At 35.7% G+C, this 15827-nt stretch overlaps 2 protein-coding genes across 3 annotated transcripts; one reads left to right on the top strand and one right to left on the bottom strand.

The window, feature by feature from the left end:
* The first annotated feature begins 457 nt into the window (after positions 1–457).
* On the top strand, positions 458–3465 carry LOC308699525 (uncharacterized protein). Of its 2 annotated transcripts, none has more exons than XM_081380391.1 (4): positions 458–760; positions 1474–1996; positions 2087–2251; positions 2532–3465. In XM_081380391.1, exons 2-4 carry the CDS (start codon positions 1495–1497, stop codon positions 2771–2773), a joined length of 909 nt encoding a protein of 302 aa, XP_081236517.1. In that variant the 5' UTR covers positions 458–760; positions 1474–1494; the 3' UTR covers positions 2774–3465. The 2 variants fall into 2 exon arrangements, with proteins under 2 accessions (XP_081236517.1, XP_081236516.1); XM_081380390.1 differs by having other exon boundaries at positions 661–760; positions 2574–3217.
* sycp1 (synaptonemal complex protein 1) lies at positions 2777–14093 on the bottom strand. The gene is made up of 31 exons (XM_081380389.1): positions 13910–14093; positions 13515–13641; positions 13305–13383; positions 13119–13162; positions 12788–12952; positions 12627–12694; positions 12456–12529; positions 12290–12348; positions 12103–12169; positions 11904–11977; positions 11679–11787; positions 11505–11599; positions 11183–11367; positions 10518–10585; positions 10366–10427; positions 10165–10281; positions 9943–10047; positions 9695–9798; positions 9230–9347; positions 9063–9133; positions 8881–8962; positions 8722–8784; positions 8166–8282; positions 7946–8056; positions 6557–6649; positions 6196–6321; positions 4117–4245; positions 3944–4015; positions 3737–3844; positions 3495–3578; positions 2777–3405 (listed from the first exon to the last, which is right to left on the bottom strand). Exons 2-31 carry the CDS (start codon positions 13638–13640, stop codon positions 3265–3267), a joined length of 2916 nt encoding a protein of 971 aa, XP_081236515.1. The 5' UTR covers position 13641; positions 13910–14093; the 3' UTR covers positions 2777–3264.
* Positions 14094–15827: the final 1734 nt, after the last annotated feature.

Here is a 15827-nt window from a genome sequence, read left to right on the forward strand (position 1 = left end):
ACACACACACACACACACACACACACACACACACACACACACACACACACACACACACACACACACACACACACACACACACACACACACACACACACACACACGTCTGGTTCACTATCTTTGTGGGGACTCTCCGTAGACGTAATGGTTTTTATACCGTACAAACTGTACATTCTGTCCCCTTACACTAACCCTACCCCTAAACCTACCCATCACAGGAAACATTCTGCATTTTTACTTTCTCAAAACAACTCATCCTGTGTGATTTATAAGCCTTTTGAAAAGTGGGGACCGCTGGCTTGTCCCCACAATGTAGGTGATCTCAGGTTTGACTATTCTTATGGGGACATTTGGTCCCCACAATGTAATATAAACAAGGGCACACACACACACACACACACACACACACACACACACACACACACACACACACACACACACACACACACACACACACACACACACACACACACACACACACACACACACACACACACAAAGGAAAAGGGAGAAAAACACTGAAATCAAACAAGTACTTTAGAGTGAAGGGTTAAAAATGGCTGAGCACTTGCCTCCCTGATGCTGGATAAGGAAGTCAGTCATTCAAGGCCGGCCCACTCTACCTGTTTGTTTGACGTGGAGCCGAGCCATTTTCTTTAGGGAGTGGAAAAAGCATTGAGCCTGCAGCAGGTGGGGGAGTGTAATAACCGCTGCGAGACACTTCCTGGTTTCACTAACCGGGTTCGTTTCAGCTTACAAGGTAAGTTCTGCTCTTGTTGTCATATATTAATACTGTTTATATATATATATATATATATATATATATATATATATATATATATATATAATATATAAACTACTACAATTACGCAAACAAGAGGGTGTAGGAGAATGAAAGAGAGATGAGAAAAAGAGATAGAAGTAAAATTAGTTTCTTAAGATTCACAACATACAGTTCTCAAAATAATTTACATGATGTAAATTCTACAAAATTGTGAGAATGTTAAATTATGTGAGGAGAGTCTGTGATGGATGGCATTAATAAAACCGGTAGCTCGTGATTGTTTGTTTAACTTATGCACAATTCATGTGGCTCTTTGTTTGTCTTAAGTTTCATGTCAGTGCCATTTTAGATATACAGCAGTTTAGAAGATAAGTCATCATTATGTGTTCTAAACACACAGTATGCATTTTATTTTTTAATCCAGGACAATAAAATAAAAATGTATTGTTTGAATCAAGTGACTATAATCGACTGAATATAGTAGTAAAATACTAAGGAAGTCGTGATGACTTTTTTTTTTGTTCTTTTTTTTTTTTTTACCAGAAATAACGCCTAGCAGGAAACCACATGTCAACACCACACACATACAGATAAAACACACTGAACTAGGTCATGCGCTGTATGAAAGTGTATTTTGTTGACCTAGACTGACTAATGCTCTGTGTATGTTTTTTTTTTTTTTTTTCAAGGAGAAAGCAGTTGCAACAGTTATGGGTGTGTTAACTCTTCGGCTTTTAGTATGTGGCCAACTAATATTGTTTTCATTGGCTGTGAATAATATAACCAATGCACAGATGATCGGTGAGTCACCATCAAAAGCTCCACCTCTGAATGCAACAACAAACCACACAGAGAACAATGCTTCAAATTCATCCAGCAATTCAGTGTACAATGAAAGTAGTACAACTCAAAACACCTCGACAACCCAGACGACCCCTACTGGCTTCAATAGTACTTTGGGACCCATCCAAAGCAATGCAGCAGTCACAGGATCAGCAGTGCAGCCAAACTCAACAGAAAATGCTCAGACAACCCAATCAGTCACATTCACAACAATCAACATCAATTCAACAGCTGGCACTTCTACAGACAACAGCACTCATAGCAACAATGAAACTGCTACTTCAAGCACTGCACCAGTGACCAAACCAACAGCGATTACTTCTCCCACTGTAACTCAAAATGGCACAACTTCTTCCAATGAATCTCAAGGTAGGTTTGAACATATCCTAGCATTAATAATGTAAGCCAAATAATAAAATATGTGTATCCTGCTTAACTATTCCTACCTCTATTTTATAGCAGGTGGTGGCCTGAATCATTCAGAGAAATCTCTGACTATTTTATTCAGCATTCTGCTTGGTGTAATAGTTCTGGTAATTCTGATGAACTTTGTGTACAAGTACGGCAGAAGCAAAGAGAGAAGTATTCAATATACTCATCGTCGTCTCCAGAATGAAGATGCAGGTTAGGAGAATCTGTTTATGATCTTATTAGTGGTGTTTACCAATAGTATTATTTTTTTCTTAAAAAAAAAACAAAAAAAAAACAACACATTACGAGCTGATGACACCATAGAAATGGGTCATCATTTCTGGGAAAGTTGTCAGGCAAAGTCCAACACCATACCATCAATTTGTGCATGGGCAAGCCCATTTGATCTAGTTTATAGTAATCACAAAGAATATATACTCACAATAAAAACTATGAATAGTATTACTGTATTGTCTGTAAATTGCTTTCACAGGTGAGCCATTTGCACTGCCAGATGACACGCTGGTCATTTCAGGAGGACTCTATGACGGCCCTCAGATTTACAACCCCACCATGACAGTGCAGAACGACGAAGAAGTCCAGACAGGGATACCTGGATTTGCTTCCAGACCTACTCAGTTCCGCTTGGAGTTTCTGAGAGAGGATCAAGACAGAGCATCTGACAACGAGACCTCCACCTTTCAGACATTTCATGCACATGACCAAGAGCCTTAAGATCTCAGCAACAAACCTCTTTTTATTCAAAAAAAACAAAAACAAAAAAGGTTTTTCAGTTCACATTTTGAGATGAAAATGTTGCTTTTACTTAAAGCTTCAATGAAAAAGGCTGGGAAAAAAAGGCTATTTTTAAACTACAATTTTTTTTTTTACTTTGAACTAATGAAATTAGTGACATAACAAAAAAAACACAAATATAAATGTAAATACCGTACACACATATAAATGTAAATACAAAGATTTGTAACTGCAACCAACAACTGTACCAGGAACATCTTTTGATAAATATTGTAAGGTACTGTATATTAACTGAACATACTATGACGTGAAATTGTTTTGAGAGCTTAGAATAAATAATATAAATATTTCTGCTAATTCAAACACCAGTAGAAATTAAAAACAATCATACGCTATTGTCTAAGGAGTGTCATGCGCACTATGTCATTTAAAAAAAAAAAAGGATAATCACATTTTTTATGCATACAGTTTCAAGCAAAGATTTTGTCTATAGCTTTTTTCTTCTTCTTATCTGAACTGCTAACGGTGGTCCATCCAGCATCTCGCATTCTCTTCATTGCAGCCAGTTTCAGCGCTGTTCCTGGAGACTTACACATGAAAGAGCTCTGCACCTGCACATCATTTGCACATGAAGACAGTCAAAATAAGAACATAAAGAAGACAAATTTTTTAAAAACTGGTGTAATGTGATTTTTTTTACCTTCTTGACCATGTCCAAACTCTCAGTGTTTGGGTCTTTTGGCTGCATAGGTTTCTTTGATTTAACAGGTCTTGGAGAGAAACTCTGCACATCAGATTAAGAAAGAATTAAGAAAGAGTAAAAAACCACAAGCCTAAGGATTTACTTGAGTTGAACAAAAATAAATAAGCAGAGCACTGAAGAGTCTGTTTATAGCACAATACTAATGGTATGCGAATAGAGTGACAGTAGATACAATTTACCAGTATGTCATTGCTCTCGGAGTTGTCTGACTTTGGGTCCAGCTTCAGAATGTTTTTCTTCCAAGACCCCTTAATCTCAGGTGAGGGTGGTGTGCGGATTCTGAATGACTGAAGCAAAACGAATGAATAAATAAATAAACTGTCTGGCTGGTATAAACGCTTAAGATAAATAATAACTAGTGCAAACAATTTAGGTTGCCCCCATACCTTTATTTGAGGTGTTCGTGCTATTTTGCTCAGGCTCCATAATGGGGTATGAAGGACTTCGTTCACTTCTCCCTTGCACCAATAATAATAAAAAAAGATTGTTAGATGTGAAGAATATGTACAAAATGCACAAAGATAAAAAAAAATGGAAACAAAGATGGAAAAAAACCTACAACAGGAGTGTAAGATGCATTTCGTGATGGAGTTTCATTTTCTTCCTCATACAGTCTCTTCTTAGTGGTGCCAGCTTTTTGAGTTTTAGAGATCTTGTTTCCTCCCTTCTTTGGTTTGATTTCAGTAATCTAAAACAAGATTTACATGTTGTACTGTTCAAGTTAAAGGACAAATCAAGTGAAAAATGAACCTGGGGTTAATTAACACATGGTTACCGAGTCGATCGTTCCCTGCGATGCGTTTTCATGAAAATCGAATGTATAGAGTTTTATCTTTAAAAACAGATTAGCTCATAACTGTAGTATATAGGGCACAGAGTAAGTAAAAATAAATCGCTAGTTCATACCACTAACAAGACTCAAAATAGCCTCACACTAACACGGTAACTTAATGAGGGTCCTTACATACAAACCGAAGCATTGAGAACTTTGTTATGATATACTACAGTTATGAGCTAATCTGTTTTTAAAGATAAAACTCTATACATTCGATTTTCATGAAAACGCATCGCAGGGAACGATCGACTCGGTAACCATGTGTTAATTAACCCCAGGTTCATTTTTCACTTGATTTGTCCTTTAAATTCCCATGTATACCTATGGTATCTCAAATGACAAGTAGGGCTGTGCCGGTAAACTTGACAACCGCACCACCGCGGTGGCTGAGTAGTACCGGCGGTGTTTTGCCTAAAAAAAATGTTTGTATATGAATGCTGTTTTACATTAATATTATGACACACAAAGCTTTGTTTACAAAATAAATAATAGGTTAGCAATTAAATGTTATATCGCAGCCATGGAAAAGTTTGAATTCATGACGAATGAGAAAGTTGTAGCCTACGTGAGCCCATAAACTTAAGCTTTGTCGGCTTTGAAATCTGGTCACCCGATTATTAGCGAATTTAAAAATATTCCATTAGTTATTCCTTATAGAAAGCTTGAATTATCTACTTTTAAACAAAACAATTCAAAACGAAAATAAACCGACTAGCATATGCTTATGTATTCCGTATGAAGTGTGCATTTCTCTCTAGGCGCGTTCACTGCAAGAGTGAGCATCGTCAACTTCATCTTTGCAGCTCGACACTGACACACACACACGCACACAAAACACTTTATTAATAAACAATTCAAATGTCTCCTTGCTATATTTGACACGTTCATAATCATTACTTTTGCCGGTTCTTTGTGACAGCTGTTATGTGCGTTATTTGCAGCACTGCGTCACCCTCCGGTTACATGAACGCGTCACCGCTGCATCAGCGCCAGAACATGGAGATTTTATTTTAGAGAATGATCGCACAACAGACATGAGAACATTAGATATTCTATAATTAAATCAACTAATTGAATATTCAAAAATCGTGACTCATCCCTGCATGGAATCTCTTTTTTCTTTTCCCATATCTTCACTTGCGTCTCACCCAAAGACGCGTTAAACGTTTCTTCCTTTGTTCGCTTTTAGGTAGATTATTTTCGTATTCTTTACTGTGTTAAAGTAGAAAAAACTCTGTAGGACAGATAGCCAACATTTTTACTTCTAAGTCAAATTATTTTTAACACAGTTTGTGTTTGTTAGACATATGATAATTGGTAAGGCGCGTCAAGTTCATTTTGTAAAGCGTGTTTCACACGCGCGGGTGATTTTAGTTTTGCTTTCTCTGGCAGCGCGCAAACAGCTTAAATGCCTTGCCCTTGTGGAAGATAAAATTCGCTCTCCATACCTTTTACAAGTAGAAAACATGAGGATATCAGAAACGAGATCGATGGTCTCTTTCCTGCCCGTGTCCCACATCCCTCTCAAAGCGCAGAGCGGTAGGCTTTATCACGCGCCTTTGTGTGGAAAGTTTTTTTTTTTTTTTTTTTAAATAGATTCAACTTTATTATATTATGTAAGTTGCCAGTATTTACTGATATTTATTTCAATGCTTTTCAGGCTTTAGTGTGTTGTTTCTTTCTTTTTTTTTTTTCAAAACAAACCATACCCCCCCCCCCCAAACACCGCCGGTTTTTGGGTACATTACTACCGCGGTGGTAAAAAACTGCCACCGTCACAGCCCTAATGACAAGGTACAATACCTGGTAAAGTGTGTCTTTTTCAAGAGATGAAACTGGTGTCCTCAAGGCCATCTTTTCTCCTTTGAGCTTTTCAAGTTGTTGTCTCAGCTCATCATTTTCCACTTGCAAGTGGGACAGCTCCAGGTCCTACATTTATAGGTTATTTGGTTTTTAGATATTTTACATATTATACCTACTAAAGGTACAAAGTCTCGCTTCAGCAACCTTTGGTTAAATGTCTCAAACACAATGATAACTCTACAATAAATGTAATTATTAACTTTTGGACCTAGGACTTTTGGATTAGCATCTCAGGCATTTAATGACAACTCAGTTATGCTGAGTATGATATTCAGTGCAAACAACAGAATTCAATATTTACCAGTGATGCTTTGCTTGCGTTGACTTCAGCTTCTTTCATCCGTTTTTCACTCAGCTCTGCATCTTTTTCTTCTACCATTTTGTCATACTCATGCTGCAAAAAAAAGAAAGAAAATACATTAAAATGAATGAAAAGTGACTAAAAACTGGGGCTGCCCCCTAATAGTCAACTAACCGTTAGTCAACTAGAATAGAACAGGCTTGGTCCACCAAACTTGTATTAGTCGGTAAAAAAAAAAAAGAAGTAATAAACACTTTCATTACTTTTTCGCAATTTTCTCACCTCATGGGATCACAACACTAAGAGATAGTAAATCTTTTCCTGGATTTTTTTTGTGCGTTCCCGAGATTAGACCTTCCTTAACATAATGCCGAAAACCCGAAGTCTCTAGGTGGTCTGGTTGAGGAGTAGATAGAAGTGCAAGATTGGTGCGCACAGACGCAGAGAACAGAAATCATGAGTTAACAAGCGCAATTTTGTCCGGTGGAAAATTGCGCTAAAAAAACACTCCAAAAGAAGGCTGTGAAGGACAGATCGTTGATGGCAGGAAATCCAAACATTCGCCTATCATTCATCAACCTCAAATATGGCTTATCACTTGAATCATGTAAGTAACAGCAACTTTACAAGTCCGCTTGCACTAACATTAACCTAGAGAAATTTGCACTATTATTAGGCGCATATCCAAGTTTTTGTGTGAAGAGCGAGCTTACTGCATGACATACAGGTGCTAGTGCGATCACTTGTATTTAATTTAAAATACTCTGTCATTTTTGGTCATACAGATAAGTAATGCAAACTCTAATTTCTGTAAACTCACGATAACAACAAAACATTGTGCTTTTGTAAAATAATGAAAACAACCAGGATACGTGTCACATAAATAAACCGAAACTCAGAGTCAGTGTATACTTGCCTCACAGACATGATAAATTATCAATAGAAATCTTAAAATGTCTACTTTTGAATGAACATTCAAATGGAAAATAAATATTCTCAGATTATGTAATCCATATGAAACGTGCATATACGCGAGTCAGCATCGTTGACTAAATCTCTGCAGCCAAAAACAGAAAACATTACCAATAAATTATTACAATGTTTAAACAGTGTCCTTCTGTTTTTACACGACACACTCATAATCATTGCTTTTGCCGGTGCGCTGTGGCAAGCTTCATGAGTGCGCTTGAGTGCTGATTAGGCTATGTATTTTACATAGAAGGCTCGTTATTTTGATTTATGGCTTATTAATATAAACGCGTGATTAGTTGACTGATGAATGAACGACTACTAGTCGACTAGAAAAAGTCTAGGGCAGCCTTCCTAAAAACAATTGAAAATATTGTAGAATTTTAGAGACCACTGGAAAATATTAAGAATGATAATGACCTTGTGCCTCTCCATCAAAGCAACCATGTCTGATATCTTCTGCTGGCATTTAATTTCTGTGTCATCTTTACTCTTCAGTGCCTCCATGGCTGTTTGCTTCAGTTTTTGCATCTAAAAACAAAAACAAAATACAAAACAATAAAACATAACCATTATTTGCATCATGTCTTGTTATTGTTTTTTTTCCAGTTACTGCATTTAATGGGGGAAAAAAAATCACCTCAAGGTTGAGTTGGGCCTCTGCTGTTGATTTGTCTTCAAAGTCAGAGCGTATTTTCTGAAGCTCCTCTTCCAGACGTTTCTTTAAATTATCCGAATCTTCCTTAAGTTTACTCATCTAAGAGAAATATGTCAAATAATTCAAACTTCATAATTCAAATGAATTATATGAAAAAGCAATAATGCAATAATGTATGCAATCTCAATCCTCTAAAGAAAACCCTCCCCTCTAAAGACCTGCTGAATAAAATCCTGAATACCCTTTTAGCAAAATGGGTTGCAAATGCCGTTTCATGTATTTCATGTTTATGTACTTCATGTTGACTTCAACAATCTTCTTATAACAGTATCATTTTACAAAATAATAGTGAAACCTCTTTAATACATTCCTTGTGAGCTTTAGTTTTGGTTTTAAGACAATATTCAATTGTTCCCATTCAATTGTTGTGCTGAAAGTTAGGGATCTTTAACAACCAGTCCTAGTAAGAATCATTAAAAACATGTGTTTGAGTACAGTGCACAATACTGTATAAGTATAACACAATCTGATATTTTACCTTTGACTCTAATGCTTTGATTTTTTTTTCTTTTATGAGAAGTTCTCTCTTTGCACCTTTGCCCTGTTGGGGTGATTAAACATGAATTATTGTTGAACACGTGAGATTATACACGTCAACAAACTAATGGAATAAAACAGTATAATAATAAGAACGCACACTCTCTCTCAACTGCTCCTGAGCATTCTTTCTCTCTTCATCCTGACCAGCAATTTTTGCAGATAAAATATTCACCTGTTCCCTGGAATATGAAATTGTACATGCAAGACAAAATAAAATGATAAATGAAACCAAATTTGCAATGTTGCAACTGCAAGACAAAAAGTTTCCTCCAGTCTTACTGAAGCTGTTGCTTCTCTCTCTCAAGTCTATCTATTTCTGTCTTCTCCCGTTCGGCATTTACATTGCTTTCCTGTAAAAAACAAAAAAACAAACAAACCATCACATGCAGCATTTGATGTCATTCTGTAAATTTACAACATTTAGAGACTTGATTTAATTTACAAACCATTAGATGAGACTGAAGGACTTTCTTCTCTAATGCACCACTATCAACCTGTTGTTGAATGATGTCTTTCTGCATCTGCAGGTCATTAAACTTCAACATCAGCTCCTTGTAATAATCCCTTCAAGCAAAAAACAACTTCAATAAGTTCAATAAAATACTGAACAGATCTCAATTATACAATAGAAAATGGCCAACATGCTTAATTTAATGAGATTTAAATTAACATTAAATTTTTTAACTCATTTTCTCATTTGAATTTTTGCCTACATCCCATTAATTACTCGCAATACATATGCATTTGCAAAACATTTTGATGCTAAAAGAATTCAAAGATAGATTACCTCCCTTACATTATTACCCATATCAAGATTAACTGTATGTGAAACAGTATGCAATAAATTAGAGGTTTAGTTTGAGATTTAAAGATTAATGGTGTAAAACCAGACAGGTTGTGGTTGCTCTTACTTCTGTTCCTTTAAGTCCCTCTCCAATCTTTCAACCTCTTTAGATGATTTACAACAGCTCTCCAAAGCTCCTGACAATTGTTCCTCCATCTCTTTCAATTTAGCCTGGATGAAAGATGTACACATTCAATTTGAGTATCCAAAGTATTTGTCTTATTACTTAACTCAAATAAATATACATGATGTTTAATATAGTGAAAAACTGAAACAAAATGCCACAAATGCACAAAAACTGAAGAATGTCTTGACCTCTTTTAAAACCACAGCTTCTTGCAGCTCTTCATTATCATGCCTAGCTTTTGTCAGGGCCTCCATCATGTTTTTATTTTCTGTGGTGACGCACTCCACTGCATCCTGAGAGGGGTGAATGTTAGATACGAAGCATGTAGCATTGTGATTATTGGAGGATGCATTTTACTATGGAGGATGCATTTTACTATGCCGATGAATGCTTAATGACCTTCTACTCACCTTCAAATGATTTGCCTCACTTTGTTTCTCTTCAAGTGAAGCAATAAGCTGTAGCATCTGAACCTCACTTGTCTTTAATTCCTCCTTTATAGAGCAGAGTGAGTTTGACTTCCCATTCTGTGAAAGAAATACTGTGAGCTTAGTTTCATAAATGCATAAATCATAGAATATAAATGCTTAAACAGAAGGGCAAACACATACCAGTTCATCTCGGAGTATCTGTATTTGCTTGCTATGGTCCTCTTTCTGCCCCTTGATAACTTCTGCATGAAGATAATGAAACCAATGATCTTAGAATGGTACAAAGCATGCAACTGCGCCATTATTTATTAACATTTACAAACTTAACATACCCAATTCTGCGCTTTTGACACTGAGTTTATTCCCCACTGAGGTTATCTTTGTCTCAAGGTCTTGTACCCTGTGAAAACAAAGAAATCATTTCAATATGGATTACAATTAATTATTAAAGTTCTTGGTTTAATATTGTACCTTATTTCCACCTGTGCTATAAGCTTGAAATGTCTACTTTTAAACGAACCAATTCGAATCGAAAACTAATACTCTGATTATTCAATCCAAATGAAAGGTGCATTTCTCTCTATAGGCGCGTGCGTGTTCACTATACTGCGGAGATGACAAGTCAGCAACGTCAACTTCATTTTTGTAGTCAACACTGTCTCAGAAAACACTAGTTTATTAATAAACAATTAAAATGTCTCTTGCTATTTTTCCCCTACACATTCATAATCATCAGGCTACTTTTGCCAGTGCTTTAAGGAAAGCTTGAGCATGAGGCATATATTCGGCCCCCCAGTGGCCTATTTGAGTCTTTGAGTATGTAAAAAAAAAAAGAAAGAAAAAAAAGTCAACAAACCAAAGGTTTTTTTAGGTATTGGTTTGGAAGAAAAGTATCGTTCAGGAACTGGTATTGAAGTCAAGGTATCGGTATCGAAAATCTTTGAACGATATCCATCCCTAATTATGCTAGATCTTGAACTGATATACTATGAAGTACCTCTGCATCTCAGATGTTAGTGAGGACTGCAAAGAATTCACTGTCAGCTGCATCTCTGCAAGTTGGTTTGACTGTTGCTCTTTGATGTTGTTTAGTTCCTCTAGTTCAGTGTCTTTCTTTTGAAGAACTTTCTCATGGTTTTCGTTGCTTTGCTCCAGTTTGTCAGTTAAGGCTCTCTGGTTTTCCTAGGGAAAGAAATACAATACAATATAAAACACTGCAAAACAATAACATGAATTATTTTAACCTTTATGCACTACCTACCTTTACAAGTAAGTCCAAAACAATTGTATTAAGAGTAAGACCCTGTTTAAGGACAAACCTCAATATCCCATTTGAGTTGCTCCGTCACCCTGAGTTTTTCCTCAAGCACCTCCCGATCCTGTGTAACATTCTGTAGTAATTTCTGATGTTTCCCTAAAAGCAATATGAGTGAACATACATGGCTTGTGGAAAAATGAAGGAAAGACTTATGCAATATGTCCTGCATTCTTACTTGCAGACTCCTCTAGCAGACTGCAGCTTTGCTTTGCCTCTTGTAATTTAACTGAAAAATCTTTGAGATTGTTTTCTTTTTCTTGGAGTTTTTCTTGAAGCATGGAAACCTCAACAAGTCAAAGCAAGGAACACAAAATAGATATGCGTTTTAGTCACAACATGAACACAAAGACAGGTGAGTGTTACAGTATGCATTAAAAGATCACTAAAAATAAAGACTAACCTCCTTCTCCTTCACATGGCATTCACTCTGGAACTTCACTTTAAGATCCTCAAACTGTGCAAGGCATTCTCTTACTGTAGGATGTGTTAACAAAACAATGTTTAAATGTTTCATTTTGTTGTGTCAAATACAGTACATGCTTAAAATGAATTTACTTAGAGTTTTAAAATAATTAGACAAATGATTTAAAAATGAGCACATGTCAACATTTCCTGCTGATCAGCCTCTGCCTGCTTTCGAAGACTTTCAAATGCTGCCACCATCCTCTGCAAATGAACAAATCACAGTGTCGTGAAAAGGATTGTCCCAATCTAGGGTTGGACATATTCCCCACGCTTCACCAGCACTAGATAAATAAGTAAATAATACACTTATTATATAGTTACCTGAATATTCTCACTGTTCTGTATAAACAGATCATGAGTTTCTTCCCGTTCAGCCTCAACTATTTCAGGCAAAATGAAAAACACATTATTGTTCTCTAATAATTGGTAATGGATTAATACATTATGTTATGCTATATGACATATTTTAACATGCTCTCACACTTACACAGATTCATTTTCTCAGCAGATCTCTCAAATGTGTCCTTTAGTATGTTACACAAATTTCTGGTAGCATTACTTCTGCATGATAAAAATATAATATAATATGATATAATATAATATAGTACTAATATAGTACTGTATGTGCTTATTTAAAAATTACCCATGATGTACATACTTATTTCTAAGGTCTTCATTCTCATTGAGTTGGTCCTCTAATTTCATGCTCAGAGTTTCATTTGCAAACTGCAACAGACATAATTTATAATTCTGTCTTTAGTAAAGCGGACAGAAAATAAAAATGAAGTAAAACAAATGTACTACCCAAAAATTATTTACCTGAAGTTCTTGAATGGCTTTGCGCTGCGTGTCAATGGTTTTTCTGTTCTCCTGAAGCTTCCTGTCTTTTTGTGAATTCTCAGAATCTACTCTGAACTTCCACATTTTAATTTTCTCAGCTTCATCCAGCAATCTGGAGTACAGCTGGCTGGATCTTAATGATGTCTATAATGCAAAAGCACCATAGTAATTAAACTGCTTAGATTTATTTTCATTATGCATTTTACGGAATTCATAACATGGACCTCACTATATAGTATACAAATATATGAATGATTAATCTTTTAAGCAATAAACTAAAATACAAAATGAAATGAGCATTCGATCTGACCTCCTCCTTTTCCATTGGCATGACTGCAACCTTCTTCATACCCTCTTTAATCACAAAGTATTAGGTTTAATGAACATGTTGCTTTTAAGACTGGAATTGACGCTACATTAAAACCTCTACATTTTATTCATAAATATTAACGTAACGTTACACCTCTACATTTTAGATTTATAAATGTTAACTTACCTGGTCTGGATGCCTTCGTAGGAAGCACCATTTTGGATGGAAATGGAAGGCTTGTCTCCATATCTGAACACTTGTAACTCTACACACAAAATACATGTAACTTAGCCTATCATTCTAATTAATTCAAAGTTCACACAGCAGTTTTAGCAGCCAGCCACAGGTCAAATAGCAACATTGTAGCACAAACAGAGAATTTACAAGTTTGCCAACCTGATCCGAAGGAGAAAAAAAAGAGCTTTCTTCAAACAAGCCTGTTTCCTGAGGCTTCACTGCATACACTTGATTTAAATGAGCTCTTGGGGGCACCAACAGTTTGAAGTTGAATGGTTTTTGCATTCTGTGGAGTCAAACGAAATAGCACTTAAAAATCCTCAGGATTGTATACCGAATAGTTTTATTTTTCAGGGCTTTTCCCTTTTGAGATAACATTAGCTGTTACTGGCCAACGTTAACGTTAGCTGAGAAAGTCGAAAATGTTGAGACGGTTAACGTGAACGGTAGGCTGTAAGTTCTTCCTTACAAATGATCAAAATCATAAAATTTTCGTTACTCCTCCACTTTTATAAACTATTACGTAATTAAACGTAATTTTAAAACATTTTTACCTTAAAACAATTCACACGAGCTCCTTCTGAACTGTTTTTATGATTGATACGACTTCGTTAACCAACGGTTTTTCCCTGACGTCAGTTGTTATACTCGCGTGACGCCGATTTTGAAATGGTTTGCGCGCCGCGGTTCCAGCCACGCGCTGAGATTCACTAGCAAGCAACTGAAATGAACACGGTTGCCCCATATTAGTTATAACTTCCAAAATATTACTAATTATTACAAAACTCTTTTAACAGTTTTAACCTTGATGGCATGCTTCAAAGGTATTTCTGAAACTTTCAAATACTTAAACCATTTCGGCGCCTCAGAGACCCAAGGTAACATAAAGCAAACGCATTGCATTCTCACACAGGGCCGGCCCGCGGCATAGGCGGAATAGGCAAATGCTAGGGGCGCCACTCATCCATAGGGGCGCCAGAATGAGTGAACGAGTGGATTTTTTTTTTTTTTTAGTTTTTTTTTTTATATATATAATACTATTTTAAAACCATTAATTCGAAATACTACCAAATAAAGCAAAAAAAGTCCGGCTCTTCAATCTTCCCCCGCCCAGCGAGTGCTTGAAGTGCGTCAGAAACAGAGCGCGCGCGATCAGTTGTTGGTAATTTGTTGTGTAGCGTGCCCGCCTCATCCAATGTAGACAGCATTGCTTTTGTTAACACACAGCTCGTAGAAACGGGCCTGGCAGCTCGCGCTAGTCCTAGACACGGTGAAAGTTTCCTGATTGTGACGGATGGCCGAATTTACATGACACATTATAAATGAGCATATAGTCTGCGATAGATACAGTGCCAAAAAGAAGAGAAGAGGATAAAAGGGGATAAAGACAGAGGTAAAGTGATGTAGTGTATGAACAATTTATTGCATTGGAGTAAGATACTATAATTTCATGGCAGTTATTTTTTACCTTAAACTTAATGTTAGCAGTTGTTCTGAGTTCTCCAGAGAGGCCCCAGACTGTGTGATTATGTAACAATCATGTCAGTTTTAAGACGCATTTTTTATTATCACTTTTTTTTATTAATGTTTTACTCTACAGTTGTGCAGTTTTGTGGGGGATAAATACAGGCCAAAAGTTTGGAAACATTACTAGTTTTAATGTTTTTGAAAGAAGTTTCTTCTGCTCATCAAGCCTGCATTTATTTGATCAAAAATACAGAAAAAAATAATAATATTGTGATATTACAATTTAAATAATTGGTTTTCAATTTATTATACTTTAAATTATCATTTATTTCTGTGATGCAAAGCTGAATTTTCAGCATCATTACTCCAGTCTATCCTTTAGAAATCATTCTAATATGATGATTCATTATGAGTGTTGGAAACAGTTCTGCTGCCTAATATATTTGATGAATAAAATGTTAAAAAGAACTGCATTTATAAAAAAATCTAATTATATAAATCTTCTTTACGATCACTTTTTATTAATTTAACACATCCTTGCTGAATAAAAGTATTGATTTATTTCAAAAAAAGAAAGAAAAAAATTACTGACCCCAAATTACTGACCAGTAGTGTATATTGTTGTTACAAAAGATTTCTATTTTTAAAACAGTTTCTTCTTTTTCTTTTTTTTTTTTTTATTCATCAAAGTATCGTAAAAAGTATCACAGGTTATGGAAAAATATTAAGCAGCAGAACTGTTTCCACTTTGATTATGAATCATCATATTAGAATGATTTCTAAAGGATGGAGTAATGATCCTGAAAATTCAGCTTTGCATCACAGAAATAAATGAGAATTTAAAGTATAATAAATTGAAAACCAATTATTTTAAATTGTAATAACATATCACAATATTATTATTTTTTCTGTATTTTTGATCAAATAAATGCAGGCTTGATGAGCAGAAGAAACTTCTTTCAAAACTTTAATAATAGTAATGTTTCCAAACTTTTGACCTGTACT

The sequence above is a fragment of the Scardinius erythrophthalmus genome (genome assembly GCF_964197995.2).
Source record: "Scardinius erythrophthalmus genome assembly, chromosome: 12".
Taxonomy (NCBI): domain Eukaryota; kingdom Metazoa; phylum Chordata; class Actinopteri; order Cypriniformes; family Leuciscidae; genus Scardinius; species Scardinius erythrophthalmus.

Excerpts from the sequence above, each read along its gene's own strand:
- LOC308699525 (XM_081380391.1), top strand. The coding sequence starts at position 1,495 with ATGGGTGTGTTAACTCTTCGGCTTTTAGTATGTGGCCAACTAATATTG. Across the intron at positions 1,997-2,086 it reads TTCTTCCAATGAATCTCAAG|CAGGTGGTGGCCTGAATCAT; the intron begins GTAGGTTTGAAC and ends TCTATTTTATAG. Across the intron at positions 2,252-2,531 it reads TCTCCAGAATGAAGATGCAG|GTGAGCCATTTGCACTGCCA; the intron begins GTTAGGAGAATC and ends TTGCTTTCACAG.
- sycp1 (XM_081380389.1), bottom strand. The coding sequence starts at position 13,640 with ATGCAAAAACCATTCAACTTCAAACTGTTGGTGCCCCCAAGAGCTCAT. Across the intron at positions 12,349-12,455 it reads TGCTGAGAAAATGAATCTGT|TTGAGGCTGAACGGGAAGAA; the intron begins GTAAGTGTGAGA and ends TGCCTGAAATAG. Across the intron at positions 12,170-12,289 it reads AGAACAGTGAGAATATTCAG|AGGATGGTGGCAGCATTTGA; the intron begins GTAACTATATAA and ends GTTCATTTGCAG.